We start from the raw sequence: 21,737 nt of genomic DNA, 5'->3' as shown, positions 1-21,737 counted from the left end.
CTTTACTGCCATTTTCTTCATTGACTTTATTCTTTTCCAAATTAAAAATCAAGTGTGTATGTAAATTTGAAGTTCCTAGTTTTACAGTAAGTATTGTCATCTTGTTTAGTCAGAGAATTGATTTCTAGAGAAATGATCTAGAAAGCAAAGGAATGATTTCATGAGCAAAGCTGCATATGTGAGGGCTTGAAAAGTAGGGTTCCGGATTGCCAGTCAAGCCTGAAAGCAAAACATTTCACTGGATGATGCTTACCTAATAGGTGGTAAAAAGAATTTTCACTTTTTAGCTAGTTCAAGGGAGCAAGTGTGCAACCACGAAGCACAGCATTTAGAAACCATACACTGAAACCTGAAACAACAATAATCTTCTCATCTTTTAAAACAGTTACTATGACACTAGAAGGAGACGATGTAACCAGTACGTTCCCTTTGCCTGTGCCACACTTTCTACTCAAGAAAGAAAAGGATTTCCCTTTCCAAGGCCATAAACTGGCCTTTTAGAAGCACTTACAGATGACTGACATGAAATTTTTTGGTGTGGAAAAATTATACTCCCAAATTTACATAAAATTTATAAAGTTGTTACTGGTAAGAAAAATCTACATGAGATTTTTATGGACTTCTCTTCTTCAAATTTTTATTATGTGTTTCAGTTCCTACTAAATTGCTTCTCCCTTTGGGAACAAATTTGCAGTACCCCAGCATTTATCCCAAAGAGTCTGTAGTGTCTATAGTGTCTGTAGAAGCTAGTTGTCTTACCATTCACATATAGAATGGATATTGGTTATAACAGGAATATTTTATGTAAGACATTCACAGTCATTCACTGTTTAAGAATATTTTAATCTCATTAGAACTAAATAAAGTTCTATTTTAAGGCATTTATATCTTCAAAGTAATAATTCCAGCTGAATTGAAATTTAGATGATAGACCTTATGAAAATTGTACGTAACATTCAAAAACATCAATTAACGTCTACAATAGCAATATTAGACTGGACCAGCGGCCCATGTAAATTAACACCCAGCCTCTCTCTCTAAGTAGTTAAAAACTACATGTTTCAGAGAAGGGTGAAACAGTTCTATTCTCAATCTGGCTGCTTATACTGTCCTTTCAGTGGGGTGAAGCTTCAGAGTCAACAACTTTCTTTACAACCAATGATACTTGACTTAAATCAGCATTTTAACTCGCAGAGATACTTAATAAAAGTATCTGCATTTGCTTTAGCATACTATGAAAAGTATCCCTTTTCATAGCCTCCTGTGGAAATTAATTTTCATGTATGCATTACACATCACATGAGTTAGCTTTCTAAAACAGATTATCTTTTACAATACCTTATCTTCAACCTTCTGTTTATAAAAATAAAAAAAAAATATATTTACTAAATTTAGTTTATATACTATTACCATATCTTTACCAGTCATTAAATACAGAGATTAGTAAAAACAAACAAAAAACAAGCTTTGAGGTGCAAGGAATTGCATACAGCAGTACAAATTAAAGTTGCTGCTTTCAATTCAATTCCGTTCACATGACATACTTTAACAAGTAATCCCTAATCCAACTTCTTTTCTTCTTTCATTTATCTTTCCTAAAAATCTCCAGTTGAATGTCTCGCGATTCTCTGATGTTGAACAAAGACTCTAGATCTACAACTTTAAAATACAGTATCTGCTTTGGATTCCCAATGTGTTACAGCCTATTGAAACACTAATATGTTTAATATTTGCAGCTCTAAGGGCTTGCTTTCCCTTCAAAAGTCTGATGCCTTTGAACAGTATATATGCCACTGCTTGCATTGTAAATACCCTGCTTGATTTATATAAATATATGTGTGTGTGTGTGTGTCTGTAACATATGTACAATACACATACACAGAAATACATGGATACCCTAAAAGAGCCAACTACATTGAAAACTTAGTAAGGAGCACACTTTACTTCCTAAAATGACACAAAACACTGCCACAGGACAGAAGGAAACTCTGGCTTCTCTGAAGTCATACTTTTTCAATTTATTTCAAGGAATGTTTAACAGTTCAAAGAACTCAAATCTGCTAACTGCTAACACTCGTAAGACGATCTCCCATAGAAGAGGATGAAGACGACATACAGCTTCAGTGTCATTCAGTCATGATCTGGGGCATTTATAGGCACATTGTGACAAGCAGCAGTAATAAGTTAGGTAAGAAGGAAGACCACCATGAGATTTTTTAAACAAAGAAGGAAATACCCAAATTCATAATGAAACGCTGAGGTCTAGGTGGTTTTCGTTTTGTTTTGGTTTTGTGTTTTTTTTTAATTAAGCTGTACAGATGAAATAGCCTATCAAAGTATAAGAAATCTTGGCTCTACTACTGTAAATGGGAAGATGCAACTTCACTTAATTGATGAAAGATCTAGAATACAGATTAGAAATTAATGTAGTTTAATACTTAAGCTATAACTTCACAAAGATGTGAAATAATTCTGAAAAAGACTCAGAACTTCAGTATCTTGGCAGAAAATGGTAAAAAAAAAAAAAATTAAACTTCCAAATGAGAGAGCCTAAAGCATTAACTGTGAACTCTCCAAACAGGACTATTTGTACAAGAAATTTAAGATTTTTCTTAAAGTTAGTATCGGTACTAACATGCAATTTAAATAGACACTGATTTCAGTTTGACTTTCATTACACTGTTTTACACCAGCTTAGCTCCACTGACTTCACACATGTACATTTAAGTTCTGCTAGTTTCAGAAAAGCAGAATTAGATGCAACCATTTTAAATCCTTTCTCAAGAAAAATGGTCCTAAATATTCACATATTCACAAGATTTGCTTGTTAATTTATCCCGTCTCCCAAACATCACTCCAAAATTCCCTCTAAATTTTCAAGATTTTTTTTCATCAGCATCTCCACCATATATTGGCACCCTCACTAATACCTTTTATCTCTGACACTGCAGTGAACATACACCAGAATTCTATTTAAATCAGTCACTTTCTGTTTTAATCTAGGAGGAGATTGACTGAACAAGTCACCTATAAACTTTTACTACACTAGGATGCATTTATTGGGAATTCTAAAACTGAGTTCAGTGAACTGCCTATTATGTGTCAATTCTTTCAAATGTTTAGCAATAACTTGGTAAAATCAAAGATGATTTATGAATATTTGGAAACATCTTATAGTTGTTACTTTTTTGTTCTAGAATATAAGATATTCATTGCAGTCTGTATATATAACAGCATGGCTTCAAGATTTAACTTTCAGAGAATAATAGTTCTACACCTAGATTTAATTTTGGGGTCAGACTATCTGCAAAAGTATTGGACAATGACAATGGAAATAAAAACATATTTCAGATTGCTCACTGCCTGAATATAACGCTGACAAACCATGGGAAATTTGAATGGATCTCTCAGAAAAAAGCTGGAGAAGTGGTAACATCTTTCAGGAGAAATATTAATTCAGGAAACTCACAAACATATAAGTGCAAGAGGGAAGTATAGAATCAGAAGCTACATTCATTTTTTTCTTCCTTTAACACCAGCTATCAGCTATTTTAAAGTGTCATTTGTGTTCTCTTAAGTGTGATATATATTGAGGAATGACATTTATTTGTGGACAACCACAACTGATTTATATGAAAGCTATGAAAACCAGCATTTTTAGGTTAATACACATTTTGCACTTGTACACTTTAAAACATGCCACTGTATAGAATTATGCAAAGTACATGCTTTGTATTTTTGTTTTCTCATGACTGCATGCACTTACGCTGTTACATGCTTATTCTGGTAGGCCTACTGTGACATGGAAACTGGTGGAGGAGGTTGGACCGTTATTCAGAGACGTGAAGATGGCAGTGTGGACTTTCACCGGACATGGAAAGAGTACAAGATGGTAAACAATGTTTTCTGAAGCCTTAATAGTAGTTATTATTATCTGAAATCTGATATAATAAAGTTATAATAGCATTCTTAGAACGTAAGCAGGTTTTAGAAGTTGTCTTTGTCCTTAGATGTTCATTTAGGAAATGTCAGAGTAGTATAAGTTGTTTGCCTAAGCAGACTTGCAAGTGTGATGTTTGTTTTTAAAGAGAAACCTCACTTTTCTTTAATCAACTGTTCCATGATATATCCACATTTTTTGAGTTAGTTATATTTGTGTTTCTAGTGGCAACAGTAGAAACTGCTCCAAATCTACTATGTAATACTGATTCACTATTTCAGATTCCTGAGTTCGTCTTTGCTGAAATTAACTTTTTGAAATATTACAGATCTATAACCCTCACAGACACAGTAAAATTCTTAGTTAACAGATTGAAAACTTTTAAACTTAAAAACTGATAAAATGATCACTTCAAACTCAAACAAAAAACAAAACCAAAGCTATTTAAATATATAACTTGAATTACAGGGATTTGGTGATCCTGCTGGGGAGTACTGGCTGGGAAATGAGTTTGTTTCTCAACTGACTAATCAGAAGCGTTACGTTCTTAAAATACACCTGAAAGACTGGGAAGGAAATGAGGCGTATTCATTGTATGACCACTTCTCTCTAGCAAGTGAAGAACTAAAATACAGGTAAGCAGAAAATTCAGATCTGAATAAAAAAAGATCTGATAATAATAATAATTCTAGACTGTGTAGATGCATGACCTTATTTCATACAAATTATGACGTTTTTTCAGTTCACTCAGAAAATAATGTTTGCTCCATTTTTCACCTCTTGCTTAAAACAGTCTTAATAATAATTTTTTTCCCAACGGAGACAATGTATATTTTACTAGGGCACACTGGGTGAGTGTAACACACAAGATGCACAAAGAGGAAAAGATGGTACGGTATAGGATACCCTTGCCAATATAGTGGATGGCAGTGCACAATATTCAGGGCAATAGGAACCTGTCTGCAGTTGCTATCAAATCCTGATTCCAGGCAATAAATACATCTCTGGAAGGGGGATGACTAAGATGAACAGAACTGCAAGGAGATTTTCCACTTAGTCAGTGGCTAATAGGAGCTGTTCTGTCATCATGAAGAGCACACTGAGGTAATGCTACCTTCTCCTTCCGTGACCCACTGGCTTGGATTCTCAAAGAATAACACTCCTACCTGCGAAAATGAAGCTAATAGCAAATGTCCAGTCCCACCCCCTACAAACTTGGCAATTTAAACACCAGATTTTAATAGACCTATTGCTTAGGCTCCCATCATTCTGTAAAATGTAAAGCTTCACAATTTCTTCTTACATATTTGGTTAAAATAGGAGATAACATACATTTTAAATAAATACTTTATATATAAACAAATATTATCATAGTATCATACATTTTAAATAGTATCATAGTGTTATACATTTTGAAACAGTATCAGCCACAGGTGAAATATATGGGCAGTTCATACTTCATTCTCCAGGCTCTCTGTAAATGCAGTAGATATTGTTTGATTGGTTATAGAAGAAACTAGAGACTATAGTTTAACAGATGCTTTCCTACTACATGGTCCAGGAAATGTTTCTTTATAAGAATCTTACAGATTCATGGACTTTAGGTGACTGGACAGAAAAATTGCCTAAATTTAGATTAATTTCTCCAAAATTTCTAGCAACTATTCGTTGTAAACAAATCAATGTGACACTTGAGAGAACTGATGCTGTTACTTCAACTCAAGTCTTATATGCAAAGCAATCCAAAATTATCAGCATCTCCCTCCCCCAAAACATTAGATCTTAATGCCTTAGCAGTATACAGTTGTCTCAACTCCAAAGCAAATATTTTTTCATCTGGAAACAGTCAGAATCTACAGCAGAGGTTTTTTTAAAGTAATGCTTTAAAATACTTATGAAGGCAACCTTTGCAAAATGGGTCATTAGCCTTGTCCACTTACAGTATTAAAAAATAATTACTGAAAACTAAGATGGGGTTGTCTGTGAATAGATACTTTATTTTAAAATGCAACCAAACATGGAATGCATCATAGAATGCAGTGGATTAAATAATATCTTTAACAATATGAAAAAGAACAAAACTAAGAAAGTATTCAATTAAGAGCAACTTTCATTACATTAAAAACATTAATACATTCTGAATGCTGGAAAGATTATGAGTTGGGTCATAAAACTGAAATTTCATAGATTCATAGAAAAATTGAGATCAGAATGGACTTCATTTGAGTCAAACTTCCTGATCTCAGAGCTATGAGGTCAGGCCAGGTTGCTCAGGACTTTATCCAGTTGGGTCTTGATAACCTCCAAAGGTGGAGACTGCACAACCTTTTCCACTGCTTGTCTGTCCTCATGGTGAAAAAGGTTTTCCTGATAGCCAGTCAGAACCTCTCATTTCAATTTACATCCACTGCCTCTCATCTACGGTATACTAAGACATACTTTTAAAAATTGAATAATGATAATAAATTAATAATACTCTGCTTACATTAGACTTCAAATGATATTTGAAAATCAAGCGTAGGCTCATACATTATACTTGGAATCTTTAATACCATTTATTGGCTTACAGAATTTTGAACTCACTTTAAGAAAAAACAGAATATTTAACTTTTTGAAAGAAATTTTTGAGAAAATCTTTAATGAGCTGATCTTTTCAAACCTAAATGAATAAAAATTCATTCATTCTTAATATTTTCAAATAGGGAATATAAAATGGCTTAAATATTCTGTTAAACTACCAAAGACAACTTCTGTCATAAGCAGAAAATTACATGCAAGATGAAGATTGATCCAGGGACAAGTTAGTTCTCCTCAGAGTCAGATCTCCTCCTTAAACAAATAGAACACCTCTGAGAAGGATGAGATATTTGATACAGAAATGCAATCACCAAAGATATACTGTGGGAGCAGAGGGTTCAAGTCCTTCCAATTCAACATAACACAGTAATAGCAGTGTAGTTGCCTTCCCAGTTTGATGCCCTGTGTCTCTCCCCACTGAGACTGCATCTGCACCTGTGTAAGCAGATCCAAACAGTAGCAGCCTCACTGAAAGCTTAGCTCACTAGGGAATTGAGCAAACTTAAATACTTGCGTTTTGTTTAATATCTTTATCAATGATCTTGATAAGGGGATCGAGTGCACCCTCAGTAAGTTTGCAGATGACACCAAATTGGGTGGGAATGTTGATCTGCTCGAGGGTAGGAAGGCTCTGCAGAGGGACCTGGACAGGCTGGATCGATGGGCTGAGGCCAACTGTATGAGGTTCAACAAGGCTAAGTGCTTGGGTCCTGCACTTGGGCCACAACAACCCCAGGCAACGCTACAGGCTTGGGGAAGAGTGGCTGGAAAGCTGCCCAGAGGAAAAGGACCTGGGGGTGTTGGTTGACAGCCGGCTGAATATGAGCCAGCAGTGTGCCCAGGTGGCCAAGAAGGCCAATAGCATCCTGGCTTGTATCAGAAATAGTGTGGCCAGCAGGAGTAGGGAGGTGATTGTCCCCCTGTACTTGGCACTGGTGAGGCCGCACCTCGAATCCTGTGTTCAGTTTTGGGCCCCTCACTACAAGAAGGACATTGAGGTGATGGCACGTGTCCAGAGAAGGGCAACGAAGCTGTTGAAGGGCCTGGAGCACAAGTCTTATGAGGAGCGGCTGAGGGAACTGGGGTTGTTTAGTCTGGAGAAGAGGAGGCTGAGGGGAGACCTTATCGCTCACTACCTGGAAGGAGGTTGTAGCGAGGTGGGTGTTGTCTCTTCTCCCAAGTAACAAGCGATAGGACAAGAGGAAATGGCCTCAAGTTGTGCCAGGGGAGGTTTAGACTGGACATTAGGAGAAATTTCTTCACCGAAAGCGTTGTTAAGCATTGGAACAGGCTGTCCAGGGCAGTGGTTGAGTCATCATCCCTGGAGGTATTTAGAAGATGTCTAGATGTGGTGCTTAGGGACATGGTTTAGTGGTGGACTTGGCAGTGTTAGGTTAACGGTTAGACTCGATGATCTTAAGGGTCTTTTCCAATTGAAATGATTCTATGATTCTTTAATTAAACACTAATAAATCTATGAAGGATGTGAAAAGAAAGAGTAATTAGGAAAGTAGAAAGGGAAATATTGAGAAGCTCCTAAAATACCAGTTACTAATTGGTAATTAGTAGTCCAGGTAATGCTATTATCTCTCATAGATGCAAAGTTGTAATGCTACATTGCCATGTTGGGCTAACAGCAAAATAGGAATAAGAAAATTCTGGTTTAAACTTTTGAACTCGATTAAAAAAAAAAAATAATTGCACACAATTTACTTCCAGTATTAAGAAATGCATGATATATATGAAAAATTCCAGGAGTCATCATTTACGTGCTCTCATTTTCTTCTAATATGACATGAACAAAACAGTCATCTCTACAAATGTGGAGGCTGTTCATTAGAATATTGTGCTGACCATTTCCACTCATATGAAAATATTATGCTGCAAAACAGCTTGCAACAGTACATTGGCCAGAAGAGAACTGAACTATTTGAACAGGATATTTATTGCAAACTCTTCCATCATTATTTTGCAGATCAACTACCATTAACTTCCATATAATAATTGTTTTTCCATTCCTCACTTCTACAGGATCTACCTTAAAGGACTTACTGGGACAGCAGGCAAAATAAGTAGTATAAGCCAACCAGGAAATGATTTTAGCACAAAGGATGCAGACAATGACAAATGTATTTGCAAATGTTCACAAATGCTAACAGGAGGTAGGAATGTTTTTTTGTTTCTCAGTCTTCCTATTTTTATTGGCACTGAAATTGTCTGTGAGATAAATAGTGATAATTTTGACAGTAAATTTTGACTATTGAAGAAGTCCAAATCTCACAGATAGAAATGCTAGTATGGTGACTGCAAATGAAATATTTTATCAGTGGACAAAGGTTAGTTAAAGTAAAACAAGAGAAGTTAAAACTGGAGAAAAAACCCCAGTCGCTCAAGTTGGGGTACAAGAAAGTCTGTAATTGTGGAACTAACCACAGTGACACTAGATTCTTCCAAGGAATGAGATAACATAGTCCCAGAGATCAAAACACTTAACTCCCCCAAAGAACTTGTTTTAGAGATTCAGTTGGTCAGTGAAATGGCTCCTGATTCTTTAGGCATAAACCCATTCCCTAACTATCCAGAGAAGAAGAAAACCCCAAAAGCTGCTGTATACTGTACAAGCCGCAGAAGGGTACAAATAGTTAATTCCATATTTCAATATAATTATGAAATGGCAATACATAAATTTAAGATACACCGCATATATCTCACATATGTGAGATATATACATTTTTCTAATGATTGTTCGCAAGTTATTGGAGTTTTAGGTGGTATTTTTATCTTGAACCACACAAGCCATTCTATAATTTGCCAATCTAGAATTCCACATTCTGAAATGTAAACAACTGCTTTGTAAATTTGATTTCTCTTCCTGTTATCTCTTAAGCAATGGTTTGTTTCCCTATAGCACAAGTTGCAAGACAAAAGACAGCTTCAGTTTATCCAAAAGGATAATTGGATTACTGCCTTGCTAAACAGAACACACACATTATCGCCATCATAACAGAAGTATAAAAATATTATCTTATTAGTAAAAATAAATTTTCCTTATGACCCACTAACAGGTCAGGACCACAAGGACACAAAATAAGTTTGGGCTGCTTTTTTCTCCTTTTCCTTCTTACCAAGTTTTGAACTAATCTGCACAGAGAACTCAAACAGCTAACTGAATTATCCTCTAAAAACAATTAAGAAAGGAGTTTAAATCTGTGAAGAACAGGAATTTACCAAAGAGTAGATAAAAACCAAAGAAGACTCAATATCATTATAGTTCAAGTCAAGTTCTGCCCTGAGACTGTCAACAATAATGTTTGATATCGATAATAAATTAAGCTTGATTGAAGGCCTTCCTGTCTCAATTTTAAACTGCTATGTATTACATGAGTTTCAAGAATATGTAGTGAATACATAAATACATTTCCTTGCTGAGTTTGAGGGACATATTTTATACCAACATTTCCAAATCATAAGAAAGAAAACTTGGGTTTAGATTTCTTTTTCATTTCAGGACAACAAAGTGTCCTTATATACTATTATGAAAATTAACTGTGCTAACATTTTCATCTGCTGATGTTTTTCTTTGTTTTCTGTCTTGCAGGATGGTGGTTTGATGCATGTGGTCCTTCTAACCTCAACGGAATGTATTATCCATTACGACAGAACAACAACAAGTTCAATGGTATCAAGTGGTACTACTGGAAAGGCTCGGGATACTCACTCAAAGCTACGACTATGATGATTCGACCGGCAGATTTCTAAATGCTTTTGCATTATGTGAATTATGTATTATATAGTCTTCAAAGACTTCATTTGCCGAGCATATAAACACACATCTGCAACTTGTCTCATTTTCAAGCCCAGAAAACATGCGCTAGTGTTCTGAAGGGATCAGTTCAGTACAATTCCTGAATTGCAATAGCCTTGATCAGCTAAAGCTCATATTATTCAACCAGACACAAAGTCTAAAGCATCAACCTGGTATAAGAGTGATTTGGCCGAATGACTGAATAAAAAGAACATCCAAGAAACTGTCAGACAACTTAAGGACTCTGTTTTACTGATCATTTATGTTATGTATGTGTTAGTAAATAACTGGAACTGTGAAAAATACCTAAAATAGTTTTAGAAATATGCATTTTGCCTCATCACTGAACTTTAAACTTTACTTTAATATAAAACACTTAACTAGATCTAGAACTATTTATCTTTCTGTGTCATGTTTGCCTTTTATGTACATAAAAAAAATTAGTCCTGTAATTAGCTCAATACTGTAGTTAAAGAACACATTCTTTCCCCCCATAGTCTCCTAAACAACTTCTTACACTTATTCAGGGATTTTTTCCAATAGCCTGTATTACTTTATTTAACAGAGGAAAAATAGCATTTAAGTACTTTGCATTTATTCTTGGGAAATACCGTGTACAAAAATCACCATTTCTTTCAGTTTGTACTTATTACAGTCACTATCTTTAAGTCACAAAAATCCCTGCAAACTACCATATAGTATGTGTTTCTTTATATTTTTATGAAGATTGCACTTTTTTCCTTTCCTTGTCATTTACCTGTAAAATAACTAATCAGTATTTTATAAACCGAGACAACGGCATTAACACCAAATGTCCCGTTGTCTATGACAATCAGTTATCACCTGGTGCTGTAGTACATCTATACGTTTTGTAAAAATAACCTAACTGAAAAACATATGCATGTTCTTTGATACGATTAAATTCATGCTCATCAGTTAAGATACAAATTACTACATTTTAGAAACAGCAAAAAAAAATCTGAAAGTTATCTAAGGTCATACTGTTGGGGTTTTTTCAGTAAGGTTAGGACTTCTCCCTAGAAATTCTCTGTAGGTAGGCCCTCAATGTATGACACAATGTGAATAAATTACTCTACTGGGTGATTTTTTTTTTTTTTTTTTTTTAAATTACTATATGCTTTAAAATTGTGTACTGTACACTGCACTTCAGATTGGGAAGATATTTCTTCATAAATCATACAAAATAATTTTGTGCAGATTTTTCCCCAAATTAATGTTAGGTTTTAATGCTCATGCTTAGTCATTGTCTTAAAGTAATCATTTTGTAAATTTTTAATTTCAGCAGATGACTGAATTAGTTACAAGACAAGAACATATCTCATACCAAAACAAAACAAAAGCCCCCGACACAACATTTCTGGAGGCTTACTTAACAAAAGGTATTGTATCTTAAAAACAGTAAATGATTTTGAGGAAGATGGAAGAAAACTCTTCATTTCATACTGACAGTCATTAAAGCTGCTGTCAGAGTACCCCACCACGCACACCACCACCATTCTTCACTGAAAATGTGTCAGCATTACTAAAGGGCAGCAGAGACAAAAAATACTTCTAATATTACTTCATGATCTGATTTTAAATAAACTTAATGAATTTAAATTAACAGTCATCATCTGAAGAGTTGCATAAAATAATCTGATTGTATTTAAGATTACTGTTTAAGTATTTTATTGTTTCTCCTAGCAAACTTGTAAGGATAAACATATCCCAAACTATAAAACTGCTTCACAAAATTGCTTTCATGGATTTCTAAGAAATGTCTTAAAGAGCAAGTTTAGCAGAGGGCCACCAAGCTAGTAAAGGAGCTAGACATACCAAGAAGCACATGACATACCAAAAGAGGCCGAGAGAGCTGGCCTTTTTCTGCCTGGAGAAGAGAAGGGGAAGGGGAGACCTTACTGCTGTCTACAACTGCCTGATCGAGGACACAGAGAAGACAGAGCCAGACCCTTCTTGGAGGTGCACCGCAATGGGACAAGAGACAGGGACAAGAGGCAACAAACACAAGCTGGAATTGGCGAAATTGGATTTTGTTTTTAATTTATTCATTTATTACCATAAGAGTGGACTGGACAGTCCCTTGGAACGGAGTGTTGAACTAGACAACCTTCAGAGGTCCCTTCTAATCTAAAATATTTTATGGTTCTATGAAATTTAATAGAAATGCTGAGTCTAGATTACTGTATTTCCTGCTTCACTGCATTTAATCAGACAACTAAAGAAAATATTTGAGATAGTAAGCATATCCAGCCCAAAAAAGAAAAGCTTCTTAAAAACCATGATGAAATCTGACACAGTATGAATGCTTAACCTGGCAAAGGAAAATAGTGCTAACTTCTGGTTGACATTAACCTTCATTATTTTAGTAAGAAAACACTATATAACAAGAATAGTTAAATATTGCATGGCTAGTTTCGATTCGCTGGAAAAAAGTCTTTATAAAGCTCAAGACACTTTGATGACTATTCTGGGAGAGTGATCGAAGATATTGATGTAGACATTGAACAGATCAATTGTTTATGAGACTTTCTCATTTTTTGGGAAAATGGAGTAATTTATCAAAATGAATGTAAAATTTTAGAGTGAATAGGTTTTTAAATGACATTTTATCTAAATGAGATTGCATGGCTTAAACTGCAAACACCAAAGTGAAGTGAGGAGGACATTTTGGAAAGAATGCAATAATAGGAAAAAGAAGGATGCAACAACTGCTTTGGATTTCGTACAAACAATTAAAAAATAAAAGCAAGATAACCCCTTCTTTTAATTCCCTCCTGTAATCAAATAAATGGTGTATAAAACTAGAATGCACTTTCATTTTCTCTAAATACTTCTTAGGAAGCAGAAAAGAAATAACAAGAAAAGAAAGGGAATATAAACGGCATTCATGCTCAAATAATAATCGTATCTTTAAAAATAAGATATCTGTTACAGTAAGAAACCAGCATGACTCAAGAAGGGAATGGTTGGAAAGGTGATGGAAATATCACCTTGGACACTGACTTTATTCCTCTGCAAGAGAAGCACACTGCAAACAGAAGCGATTCAGGTTCTCAACACAACCATAACCTCCCTCAACTTTATTTTTTCACTATCTCTCAAGCCCTCCTTACTTCTGCTTTAGGAATCAAAACTGTAGACAGAATCTAAAAAAAAAAAACGCAGCAGGAATCACTTCCAAAGAATGCTATGTAAGTTGTTACTGATAGCATACTTGGTTATTAAAAAAGGTAGTCTGAGAAGAAACAGAAAACTCAAAACAGCTTAATCTGAAGTACTGTGTTCTTTTTTTCATACAAATATGGAAAAGGAAGAAAAAAAGAACATGCTTCTTACTTGTTTTTCACATTAAGTTTTACCATTCTTAATGTAGTTGCTATATAAAAAAAATCTACTTTCTCCTTTTAGAAAAAAATACTACGTTATAATGGATGGTTAATTTCTTTGGGCTTATTTCAGAGTAACTTACAGTTTCCCTACACTTTGAGAACATACAACTTATGAAATAAAGTGTTCATCTCAAACATGTAAATTTACATAAATTATAGATTTAGAAAGAATGTTAAAAATAAGCTCTTAACAGTTAATAAAATTATAGTAAAAATAAAGTTCAAACCCCATTAAATGTTTTTTCTTCAAAGTTTCTCAATGAAACTTTGAGAAACGAGTGATAGATGATAATATATTTAACTAGCTGCTACAATATAAGAGAAATTGTGAAACTGTTTTTAGCAAAACTATAAGAGTGATTGACTTGTAACATGCTAGAATTTTACTTGTTTTAAAACCAAAATAAAATTACTGTTTAATCAATTAGAACTCATGGAGTGCAGATACACTTGGGTCTGCACAGATACACCATGCCCCCACATACACACTTTTGCACCAGTTCACAATTCAGTACTTGAGAATGATCATTAAAGGCAGGAAAAATGCTTCATTTTACCTGCTTAGTAGTTTTAGAAGCCCACAGTAATTTTCCATTGCCAAAGTAATTTCTGGACTGGAAATATTGAGTCCATGACCTGAATATTCTTTCCGTTAGGCGATAACATGCCTCTCCAGTTTATATACAAGCACAGATAGAAATAAAATATGCCACAAATAAATTAAAGGACATTTATACTTAAATAAGAAGCTAGTTTATTCAAACATTAATTGGTGAATCAATTTTTTGCATTTTCCATACATACCAAAGTTTTTGCACACACTTCAAAAAGTGGATGAAGGAGAAAATAACTCCTTACAGTCTTTGCTTTAAAAAAATATTTTTTTCTAGGAGGTCTTCTTGTTCACAAAACCTATTTAGAGGGCCAATCATTTTCCAGATAAACAAAAGAAAGTTCACAAGCTTAAAGGGCCATTAAACTTACAGGAGCTGCAGGGAAGCTGGATGAAAGCTCATATGGTTCCTCTGAGATCCAATGGCCCAATTCCAAAGACCACAGAACCTAAAATAAATTAAGCGGTAAGTAGAACTCTTATAATTTCTAAAATAGCAAACTCTTTGAATGTGTAATTAGAATTTACCCAAACCAAATGACTCACTGAAAAATCAAGCAATCAGAAAGGTACAAATTTTACAACTGAAACAAACCATTAAAATACCAGTCATATTTCTATGCATACTTACATTAAGTTTTAAAACTGTGTGAGGTTATTAGAAAAGTCAACTTTTTGCATCATGATACATAAAATTAGAGCAAAGATTTGGAAAGGGAAGTCATACTATATCAGTTCTGTTATCTTGGTTCAGTTAATCATTTAACTTCATGAGGTTCCTGTTGGCCCATTTCTCCAGCCTGAGAAGGTCCCTCTGAATGCACACACCTGGTGTATTAAACACTCTTCACAGTTTTGTAACATCTGCAAACTTGCTGAGGGTGTACTCTTCCCCCTACTAATGACCGGGATTATACAACTATGGTATATAATCCACATTACATATATAAATCAGCCTGCAAAGAAGAAAAGCTCAATTTCATTCTCTTCGATATTCTCCTCTGTCAACATCACGTTCTAGAGGATAAAAAAGGGTTGCTAACAGTGCAGAGTACTGAGTGTCTGGAAAATACATGGTCGTTCGTGTTCAACTGGGCTCTGGAATGCTGGATCGATATGATCCTTGGAGACTAGCAAACCTAACACTTCAGACTACTTTCAGACTTCTGTTCTCATCAGGGCCATCACAAAATCGTTAACAGAAAAAAACCTACTTGAAATAGTTATATTTTCAGTTTCTGAAATACAGTATTTCTGATTTTTTTTTTGGATAAAACTTTCCCAAAACTACTCCACCCAGCATTTTTCCTGGGTTGATTCTCTAAACCATTCTTCAAAACAATTTATCATTATAAATTGCAGCTGGTAGACTATAATATTAAAAGCCTCACAAAGAGTGTTCAGAGACTATCCCTCAAGTGGTAAAAGCGTTGTCTTTATGGGAAAATGGAAAAAGACTGAAGTTCCTACCATGGCTCTGCCCTTAAGTCGTATAAAGGGTGATTTCTAGATAGTCTAAATCCTTTCTCTGATGGAAGAGGAATTCATTCTCCTCATTGGCTTCATCACTGTGAGCTGAGCCATAAAGCTTCTCATATAGGTAAACGACTGGTAAGTTCTTTGCCAAGTTTGTCCACTGTCACACAATTCAACAACTTTCCCCTTTTACAGGTATTTGAGCTTCGCAACATCCTTCCTGTAGTTGCCATTTGGCATGCCTTAAATACAAGTCAAAAAAAGCATTGTTACCCGCTAGTGAGAGACAGCACGATTCATACATACAACCTTAAAAACCACAGCAACCCCACAATACCCTGCTGCTCCTACAGCAACAGGTAGTATTTAAGTGAATAAGAAGCGTACATATACCCCCAAAATGGGATATATGGAATTTATTAGAAAGTAAATCCCGATGTTTAGGATAATTCTACCTCTGGCAGTCACAATTTCCCTAAATAGTTCTCTAGCCATTTCAAATAGATGATGTCTGTTTCTTACTGTTCGCACAGCCATGCACCATTAAACTGTTGTCGTTATTCACCTTAGAACAAGCTGAATTTCATCAGTGCGTGAAATTATTCCCATGCTTGATTCACAATTAACTGAAATATTCTGTATTTTTTTTATTCTTTTGGAAGATTCCATACAAATCCATATATCATTAGTTTTAATTTAAATTATAAAACTTTACCTCATAAAATTTGGGAAGCAGTGCTATGAGATGTTCCCCTTAGGCAAAAATTGGCATAATAGATACCAAGCATGATAAAGTTATCCTTTACAATGTTACAGCTCACTAACTAAACAAGATTCTAAGCTGAACAGACTGATTATAAACTAGTAATGTAAATCTTATAAAATGGCCCAATTGTATGTAGGAAAATAACTTTCTGCAGAGGGCTCTTTTGCCCCAAATCTGGTGCTGCAAGAAGTAAATTGCAAACTGAATTTAGAAACTAATTTTTTTATCACAAACAATTTCTATATTTTTTAGTCCAAAGTAGCTTATGCGTGACGACTTTCAGGGGAACCAGCAACCTCGTATATGAACTGCTACAAAAGCTGGTGCTTTGTGTGATGTGGCAAGTGGTGTTTTACTTGTCAGGGGAGGGAAGGTGTCCAATTTTGCACGCTATCGGAAGAGAACAGTGATTTTTTTGTTGATAATGAAAAGCAGCACATCTTCAAACATTGTTGAACTTTATTACAAAAATCCAAAAAATATTATGTTTACTTTTAGGAAACGCACAACCAAATATTTTAAAATTCAACAGTGTACAAAAAGAGAAAATAATTTCTATAGTCTTTATAACATACCAAACCTAAAAATAAGTTAAGCACATTAATAAATCAATGACCTTCAAAAAAATATTCAGAATGTAATAATGCATTGCTGTGTTTAGCCAAGAAAAGTATAGTAACTTCTTAAAAACATACAGTTAAGACTACAACTTAGGATTTTAAGTTATAAATTTTAAGGTGGCACCTGTGTATATTTTTTACAATTACTTTTTACAATTTACAATAAGAATATTGAAAACTGTTAGCTTTATACTTATAGTTGTATATATTTATTGCAAATAAAAGAAACTTGTTATTCCAAGCCATTTCTCTTTTAATCACAGTATAAATCAACTTTAACTGAACCAAGAAAATTGTAACTTCTAATACAATTCTTAAAGACATGCTGCATGAAAATAATTTCTTCGTAAATAATCTTGAGCAGGAACAGATGTACCATGCTGTATAATGTATACATCATGTCCCTGTAGTACCAAAATGATGTTTGTACCAAGAGTAACTGGCAAGCAACCCAAATAGATTAAAACATAAACCCAAAAGATTAGTTGTGATTAAGTAATCCCATTTCATTTTCCAGGCCAATTCTTCAGTAACAACCTCTATCAATCCTTGTAGTATTTACAGAATTTTGTTTAGAAATGAATTTTGTTTATCTTAACAAAAGATGGATTAATGCTTGTCTATCATGGTTCTGGAATGGAGTACAAAGGCATTGTATCTACTTTCCTAGATAAAAAGAAAATTAGATACAGAGTTCATGAACAGGTCCTGCAGTAAATAATTAGGTCACCACTCACTAAAACATTCAGTTTTCATGAACACAAAGGCAAGAGCTCTCTATTCTAAGTCACTGAAAGTTTGCTTCTGACTTTGGCAGAGACAAATTTTTCAACCAGTACATTTACATTTACATAGCAACACTAAAAAATGCTTCAAATTCATGTAGGACAAAACCAAGTTATGATTTGCAATATTATTCTTGAGCAAACTACTTTTTCGTGTTAAGTCAGTAGTATCTTCAACGGTTCCTTAGAATGTGGAAAAGGACTAAGAAAAGCCGAAATACTTCAGAATATAAAAGTGTTTATACTGAGAAGAAAGAGCTATCCAGAAGTTTTCAAATGTGCAGTTACAAAAGATTTAGCTTAAAATGTAATGATAAAGTAGTACGGTATGGATCAAGCATGAATGCTGGATATAGGAATATCAGAAGTTAGAAAAATACAGCTGATAACATTGAGATATTAAGAATGTATCAGATTCTAGTAGAATGCAGTCTTGCTGGTCATGGAGGACCCAAGAAAGGAGGAAATAGGGAGGGAAGAGGAGAGTGGGAAAAGCATAGTTTTTCTGTGGACTTCTTACAACCTTAAAGAATGTTTTTCTTTGGCTTCAGACTCTAGAATCAAGTTGATCAATATTCTGTTACATTGTCCTCAAGTATGAACTATTTTATCTAATTCAGTAGCAGGCAATCTACATGGCATGGAGCTCCAACAAGTGTCCTGCAGGTTATACAGCTATAAGGTTACCCTTGGTGCAAAGTTTTCCTTTGCATATCCGAATCAGCTATGTTCTTTTATTCACACTATAGAAAAAATTTGTCAAACACCAAGTTCTCAATGGTCTGAAGACACAGTGTGACTAGGCATTATCTAAGGCTTCTTACCCATCCAGCTAGCACACTGAATGATCATATGGTATTTGTACTTGAATAACTCATCTTGAAATATGTAAATGGAGTGTCTAACAGTAAATCTGATATTTCTCCAACATCCATCTTTAAAAAGATCATTTTAAGTTTTTCTCAGAACAAGAAAAAAATATTGCAGCCTAAATTATCTCTCCATGTTACAAGTCAAAAGACAGAGGTAAATAATATTTCAGCTTCTTAAAACATTGAGAAACATCTTCCAAAAGACAATCATCACTGCTCAAAATTAATATCTTGTTTAAAAGGTACTACTGATTTCTCCAGACTGATTACTTTAATTATCCAATTTGAACTATTTTACCAATGAAAGTACTTATGGTAGGATTGACTACAGTCTAGAAAGGCATTTAAAGGATTCAGTATTTTGCTTAAATGAAATTCTCCTGACTAATTTTCTACAGAATTCCTCATGATGGTTAAGTGAGGCTTCAGCTTTCTTTTCTCTAGTTAAAGTATTCAGTTAACGAATTTGGGTAAAAAGATGGCAAAATTATGCCAGTGACACAATTAGAAATAATACAATAGTGCTCTTACGTGATAAGATGCATAGATTTAACCAGATTAAAAAATATTTTTTTAAAAAGTTCAAAGCAGTATTTTCTTTCAGTGAAATAAATGACTTAATTACTTGAGGGATTAGACATTTATGGACGAAGTTGTACCCAGCCTCAGTGAAAGATTTAAGCACAGTTCTAAGAAAATTAAAAATAGTAATATTCACAGATAAGCAGATACTATAAGATTGAACAAACTTGTGATTTGGAGAACTGAATTCTGAAGTTTTTCTCTAGTTCCTTCTCATGCGTCTCTCCTAGTAACTTTAGAAGTTTTTCTAAATAGCAGCTCAATAAAATGAGTGAAGACAGCTTCAGCATTTGGTCCAATAATACTTACAGGAACAAACTAATCCTTGGAACAATTCCATTTAACTTATTGGTATTATATGAAGGATATGGATGATCCTGTGATGAGTCTAAAAGGCAGACTGTAAGACAGCAGGAGAAAATTTGGCATTGCTACTAGTCAATACTGGTCTATGAAGAGCATGTGTTGATGTTTTCACCATGGATTGGTTCACAGAAGCCATAGGTGCATAAAATGGGCAATGAAACTCCAGGACAGTAATTGCCGGAATACTGATTATCCAAATACTGCCTTATGTACAATGATACGTGTCCTGGTTTCGTCTGGGATAGAGTTAAATTTCTTCCTAGTGCTGTGTTTTGGATTTAATATGAGAAGAATGTTGATAACACACTGATGTTTTCAGATGTTGCTAAGTAGTTTACTAGTCAAGGACTTTTCAGCTTCCCATGCTCTGCCAGGTGCACAAGAAGCTGGGAGGGAGCATATCCAGGACAGTTAACCCAACTGGCCAACGGGGTATTCCATACCATATGACATCATGCTCAGTATATAAATAGGAGGCGTGGTCCAGGAAGTTGCTTGGGCATCAGTCAGTGGGTGGTGAGCAATTGCAATGTGCATCACTTATTTTGTATATTCTATCATTATTATTATTATTATTATTTTCCCTTCCTTTTCTGTTCTATTAAACTGTCTTTATCTCAATCCATGAATTTTACTTTTTTTTTCCCGATTCTCTCCCCCATCCCACTGGCCGGGGAGGGGAATGAGCGAGCAGCTGTGTGGTGTTTGGCTGCTTGCCGGGTTAAACCACAACAATATGAAACTATTTTACTGAATTTTTGTAGTAGTTATCTACATCTTTATCTATCTTAGTAGTTATTTGAAGCTTTTTCTCAAGGAAATACACAGCTTTCATGTTTGACTACCCCGTTATGAGAAAATAACTTACAGCAAATATGTTGTTACTTGTTTAAAACTCCATATGAAGCTAAGTATGGAGTATTTCAATGTATTTCATTCATAGACTCATAGAATCATGTAATAGTTGAGGCTGGAATGGACCTGTGGAGATTGTCTTGTCCAAACCCCCTGCTCAAACATGTTCCTTTTAATGCAGCCAAGGATGCTATTGGTCTTTTTTGCCACAAAAGCACATTACTGGATCGTTAAGGTGACCAAAGATGCAAACCCCTTTATTCCAAGGAAGATTAATCACCAAGAACTTTTGAAAACTCTGAAGTATACAATAAGAGCTTCTTCAGATAACTACATGTATATCATGTAGAACAAGCTTCACACAGGTTAAGTGCCAGACATCTTGAAAACAAAAAGGCAACAGAAGTTTATTTTGTTTTCAGGCCAACAACTACATTTTAAAGTATTTATAAGAAAAAGGAAACCAAGAAATTTAAAGTTATTGTACAACCCTTTTCTGTATAAAATGAAGAGCTATTTCCATATAAATTCCAACAGCTATGTTTTATAGCTCTGGAAACATAAGGAAAGCTGAAAAACTGTCATCTGCAATGTCAGATTGAATGGTTAATCTCTATTATCAGAGTGAGCAATTGAGGTGGTTTAACCCTGGGCTGACAGGTAAGCTCCTCACCCGGTCACTACTCAATACCCGCCCCAGCAGGGTGCAGGAGAGAATTGGAAGAGTGAAAGTGAGAAAAAAACACACCTTGTGGGTTAAGGTAAAGACAGTAAATAAGCGAAGGGGAAAAAAAAGCTTAAAAAAACCCAAATTATGCAAAAGTAATCATTCCCACCAGCAGATGGATGCCCAGCCAGCCTCCGAGCAATGGCTGCTTTGGAAAAACCCATATGAGCGTGATGTCATATGGTATGGAATATCCCTTTGATCAGTTGGAGTCTGCTGTCGCAGATGAGTCCCCTCCCAACTCCTTGTGCACCCCGAGCCTACTTGCTGGGGGAGGCTGACCAAAAAACAGAGAACACTTTGATGCTGTGTAAGCACTGTTGAACAATAGCTAAAACACTGG

The 21,737-nt window shown here is 34.8% G+C and overlaps 2 protein-coding genes across 3 annotated transcripts in view; one reads left to right on the top strand and one right to left on the bottom strand.

Annotated features, from left to right (window-relative positions):
* Positions 1 to 11,016, top strand: part of ANGPT2 (angiopoietin 2) — a 48,617-nt gene extending 37,601 nt beyond the window's left edge. For both annotated transcript variants that reach the window (XM_075145189.1, XM_075145190.1), the window contains 4 exons: positions 3,791 to 3,892; positions 4,409 to 4,575; positions 8,549 to 8,679; positions 10,116 to 11,016. In XM_075145189.1, coding sequence (XP_075001290.1) covers positions 3,791 to 3,892; positions 4,409 to 4,575; positions 8,549 to 8,679; positions 10,116 to 10,276 — 561 coding nt within the window. In that variant the 3' untranslated portion in view covers positions 10,277 to 11,016. The remainder of the gene's footprint in view (positions 1 to 3,790; positions 3,893 to 4,408; positions 4,576 to 8,548; positions 8,680 to 10,115) is intronic.
* The window catches only part of MCPH1 (microcephalin 1), a 144,000-nt gene that overhangs the window by 80,261 nt on the left and 42,002 nt on the right, over positions 1 to 21,737 (bottom strand). Inside the window, exon 12 of the mRNA XM_075145188.1 lies at positions 14,717 to 14,794. Within this exon, the coding sequence (XP_075001289.1) occupies positions 14,717 to 14,794 (78 nt within the window). The remainder of the gene's footprint in view (positions 1 to 14,716; positions 14,795 to 21,737) is intronic.

Source organism: Calonectris borealis, chromosome 3 (genome assembly GCF_964195595.1).
Source record: "Calonectris borealis chromosome 3, bCalBor7.hap1.2, whole genome shotgun sequence".
Taxonomy (NCBI): domain Eukaryota; kingdom Metazoa; phylum Chordata; class Aves; order Procellariiformes; family Procellariidae; genus Calonectris; species Calonectris borealis.
The sequence above is the reverse complement of the archived record's forward strand: the minus strand, read 5'-3'. Positions and strand labels throughout refer to the sequence as shown.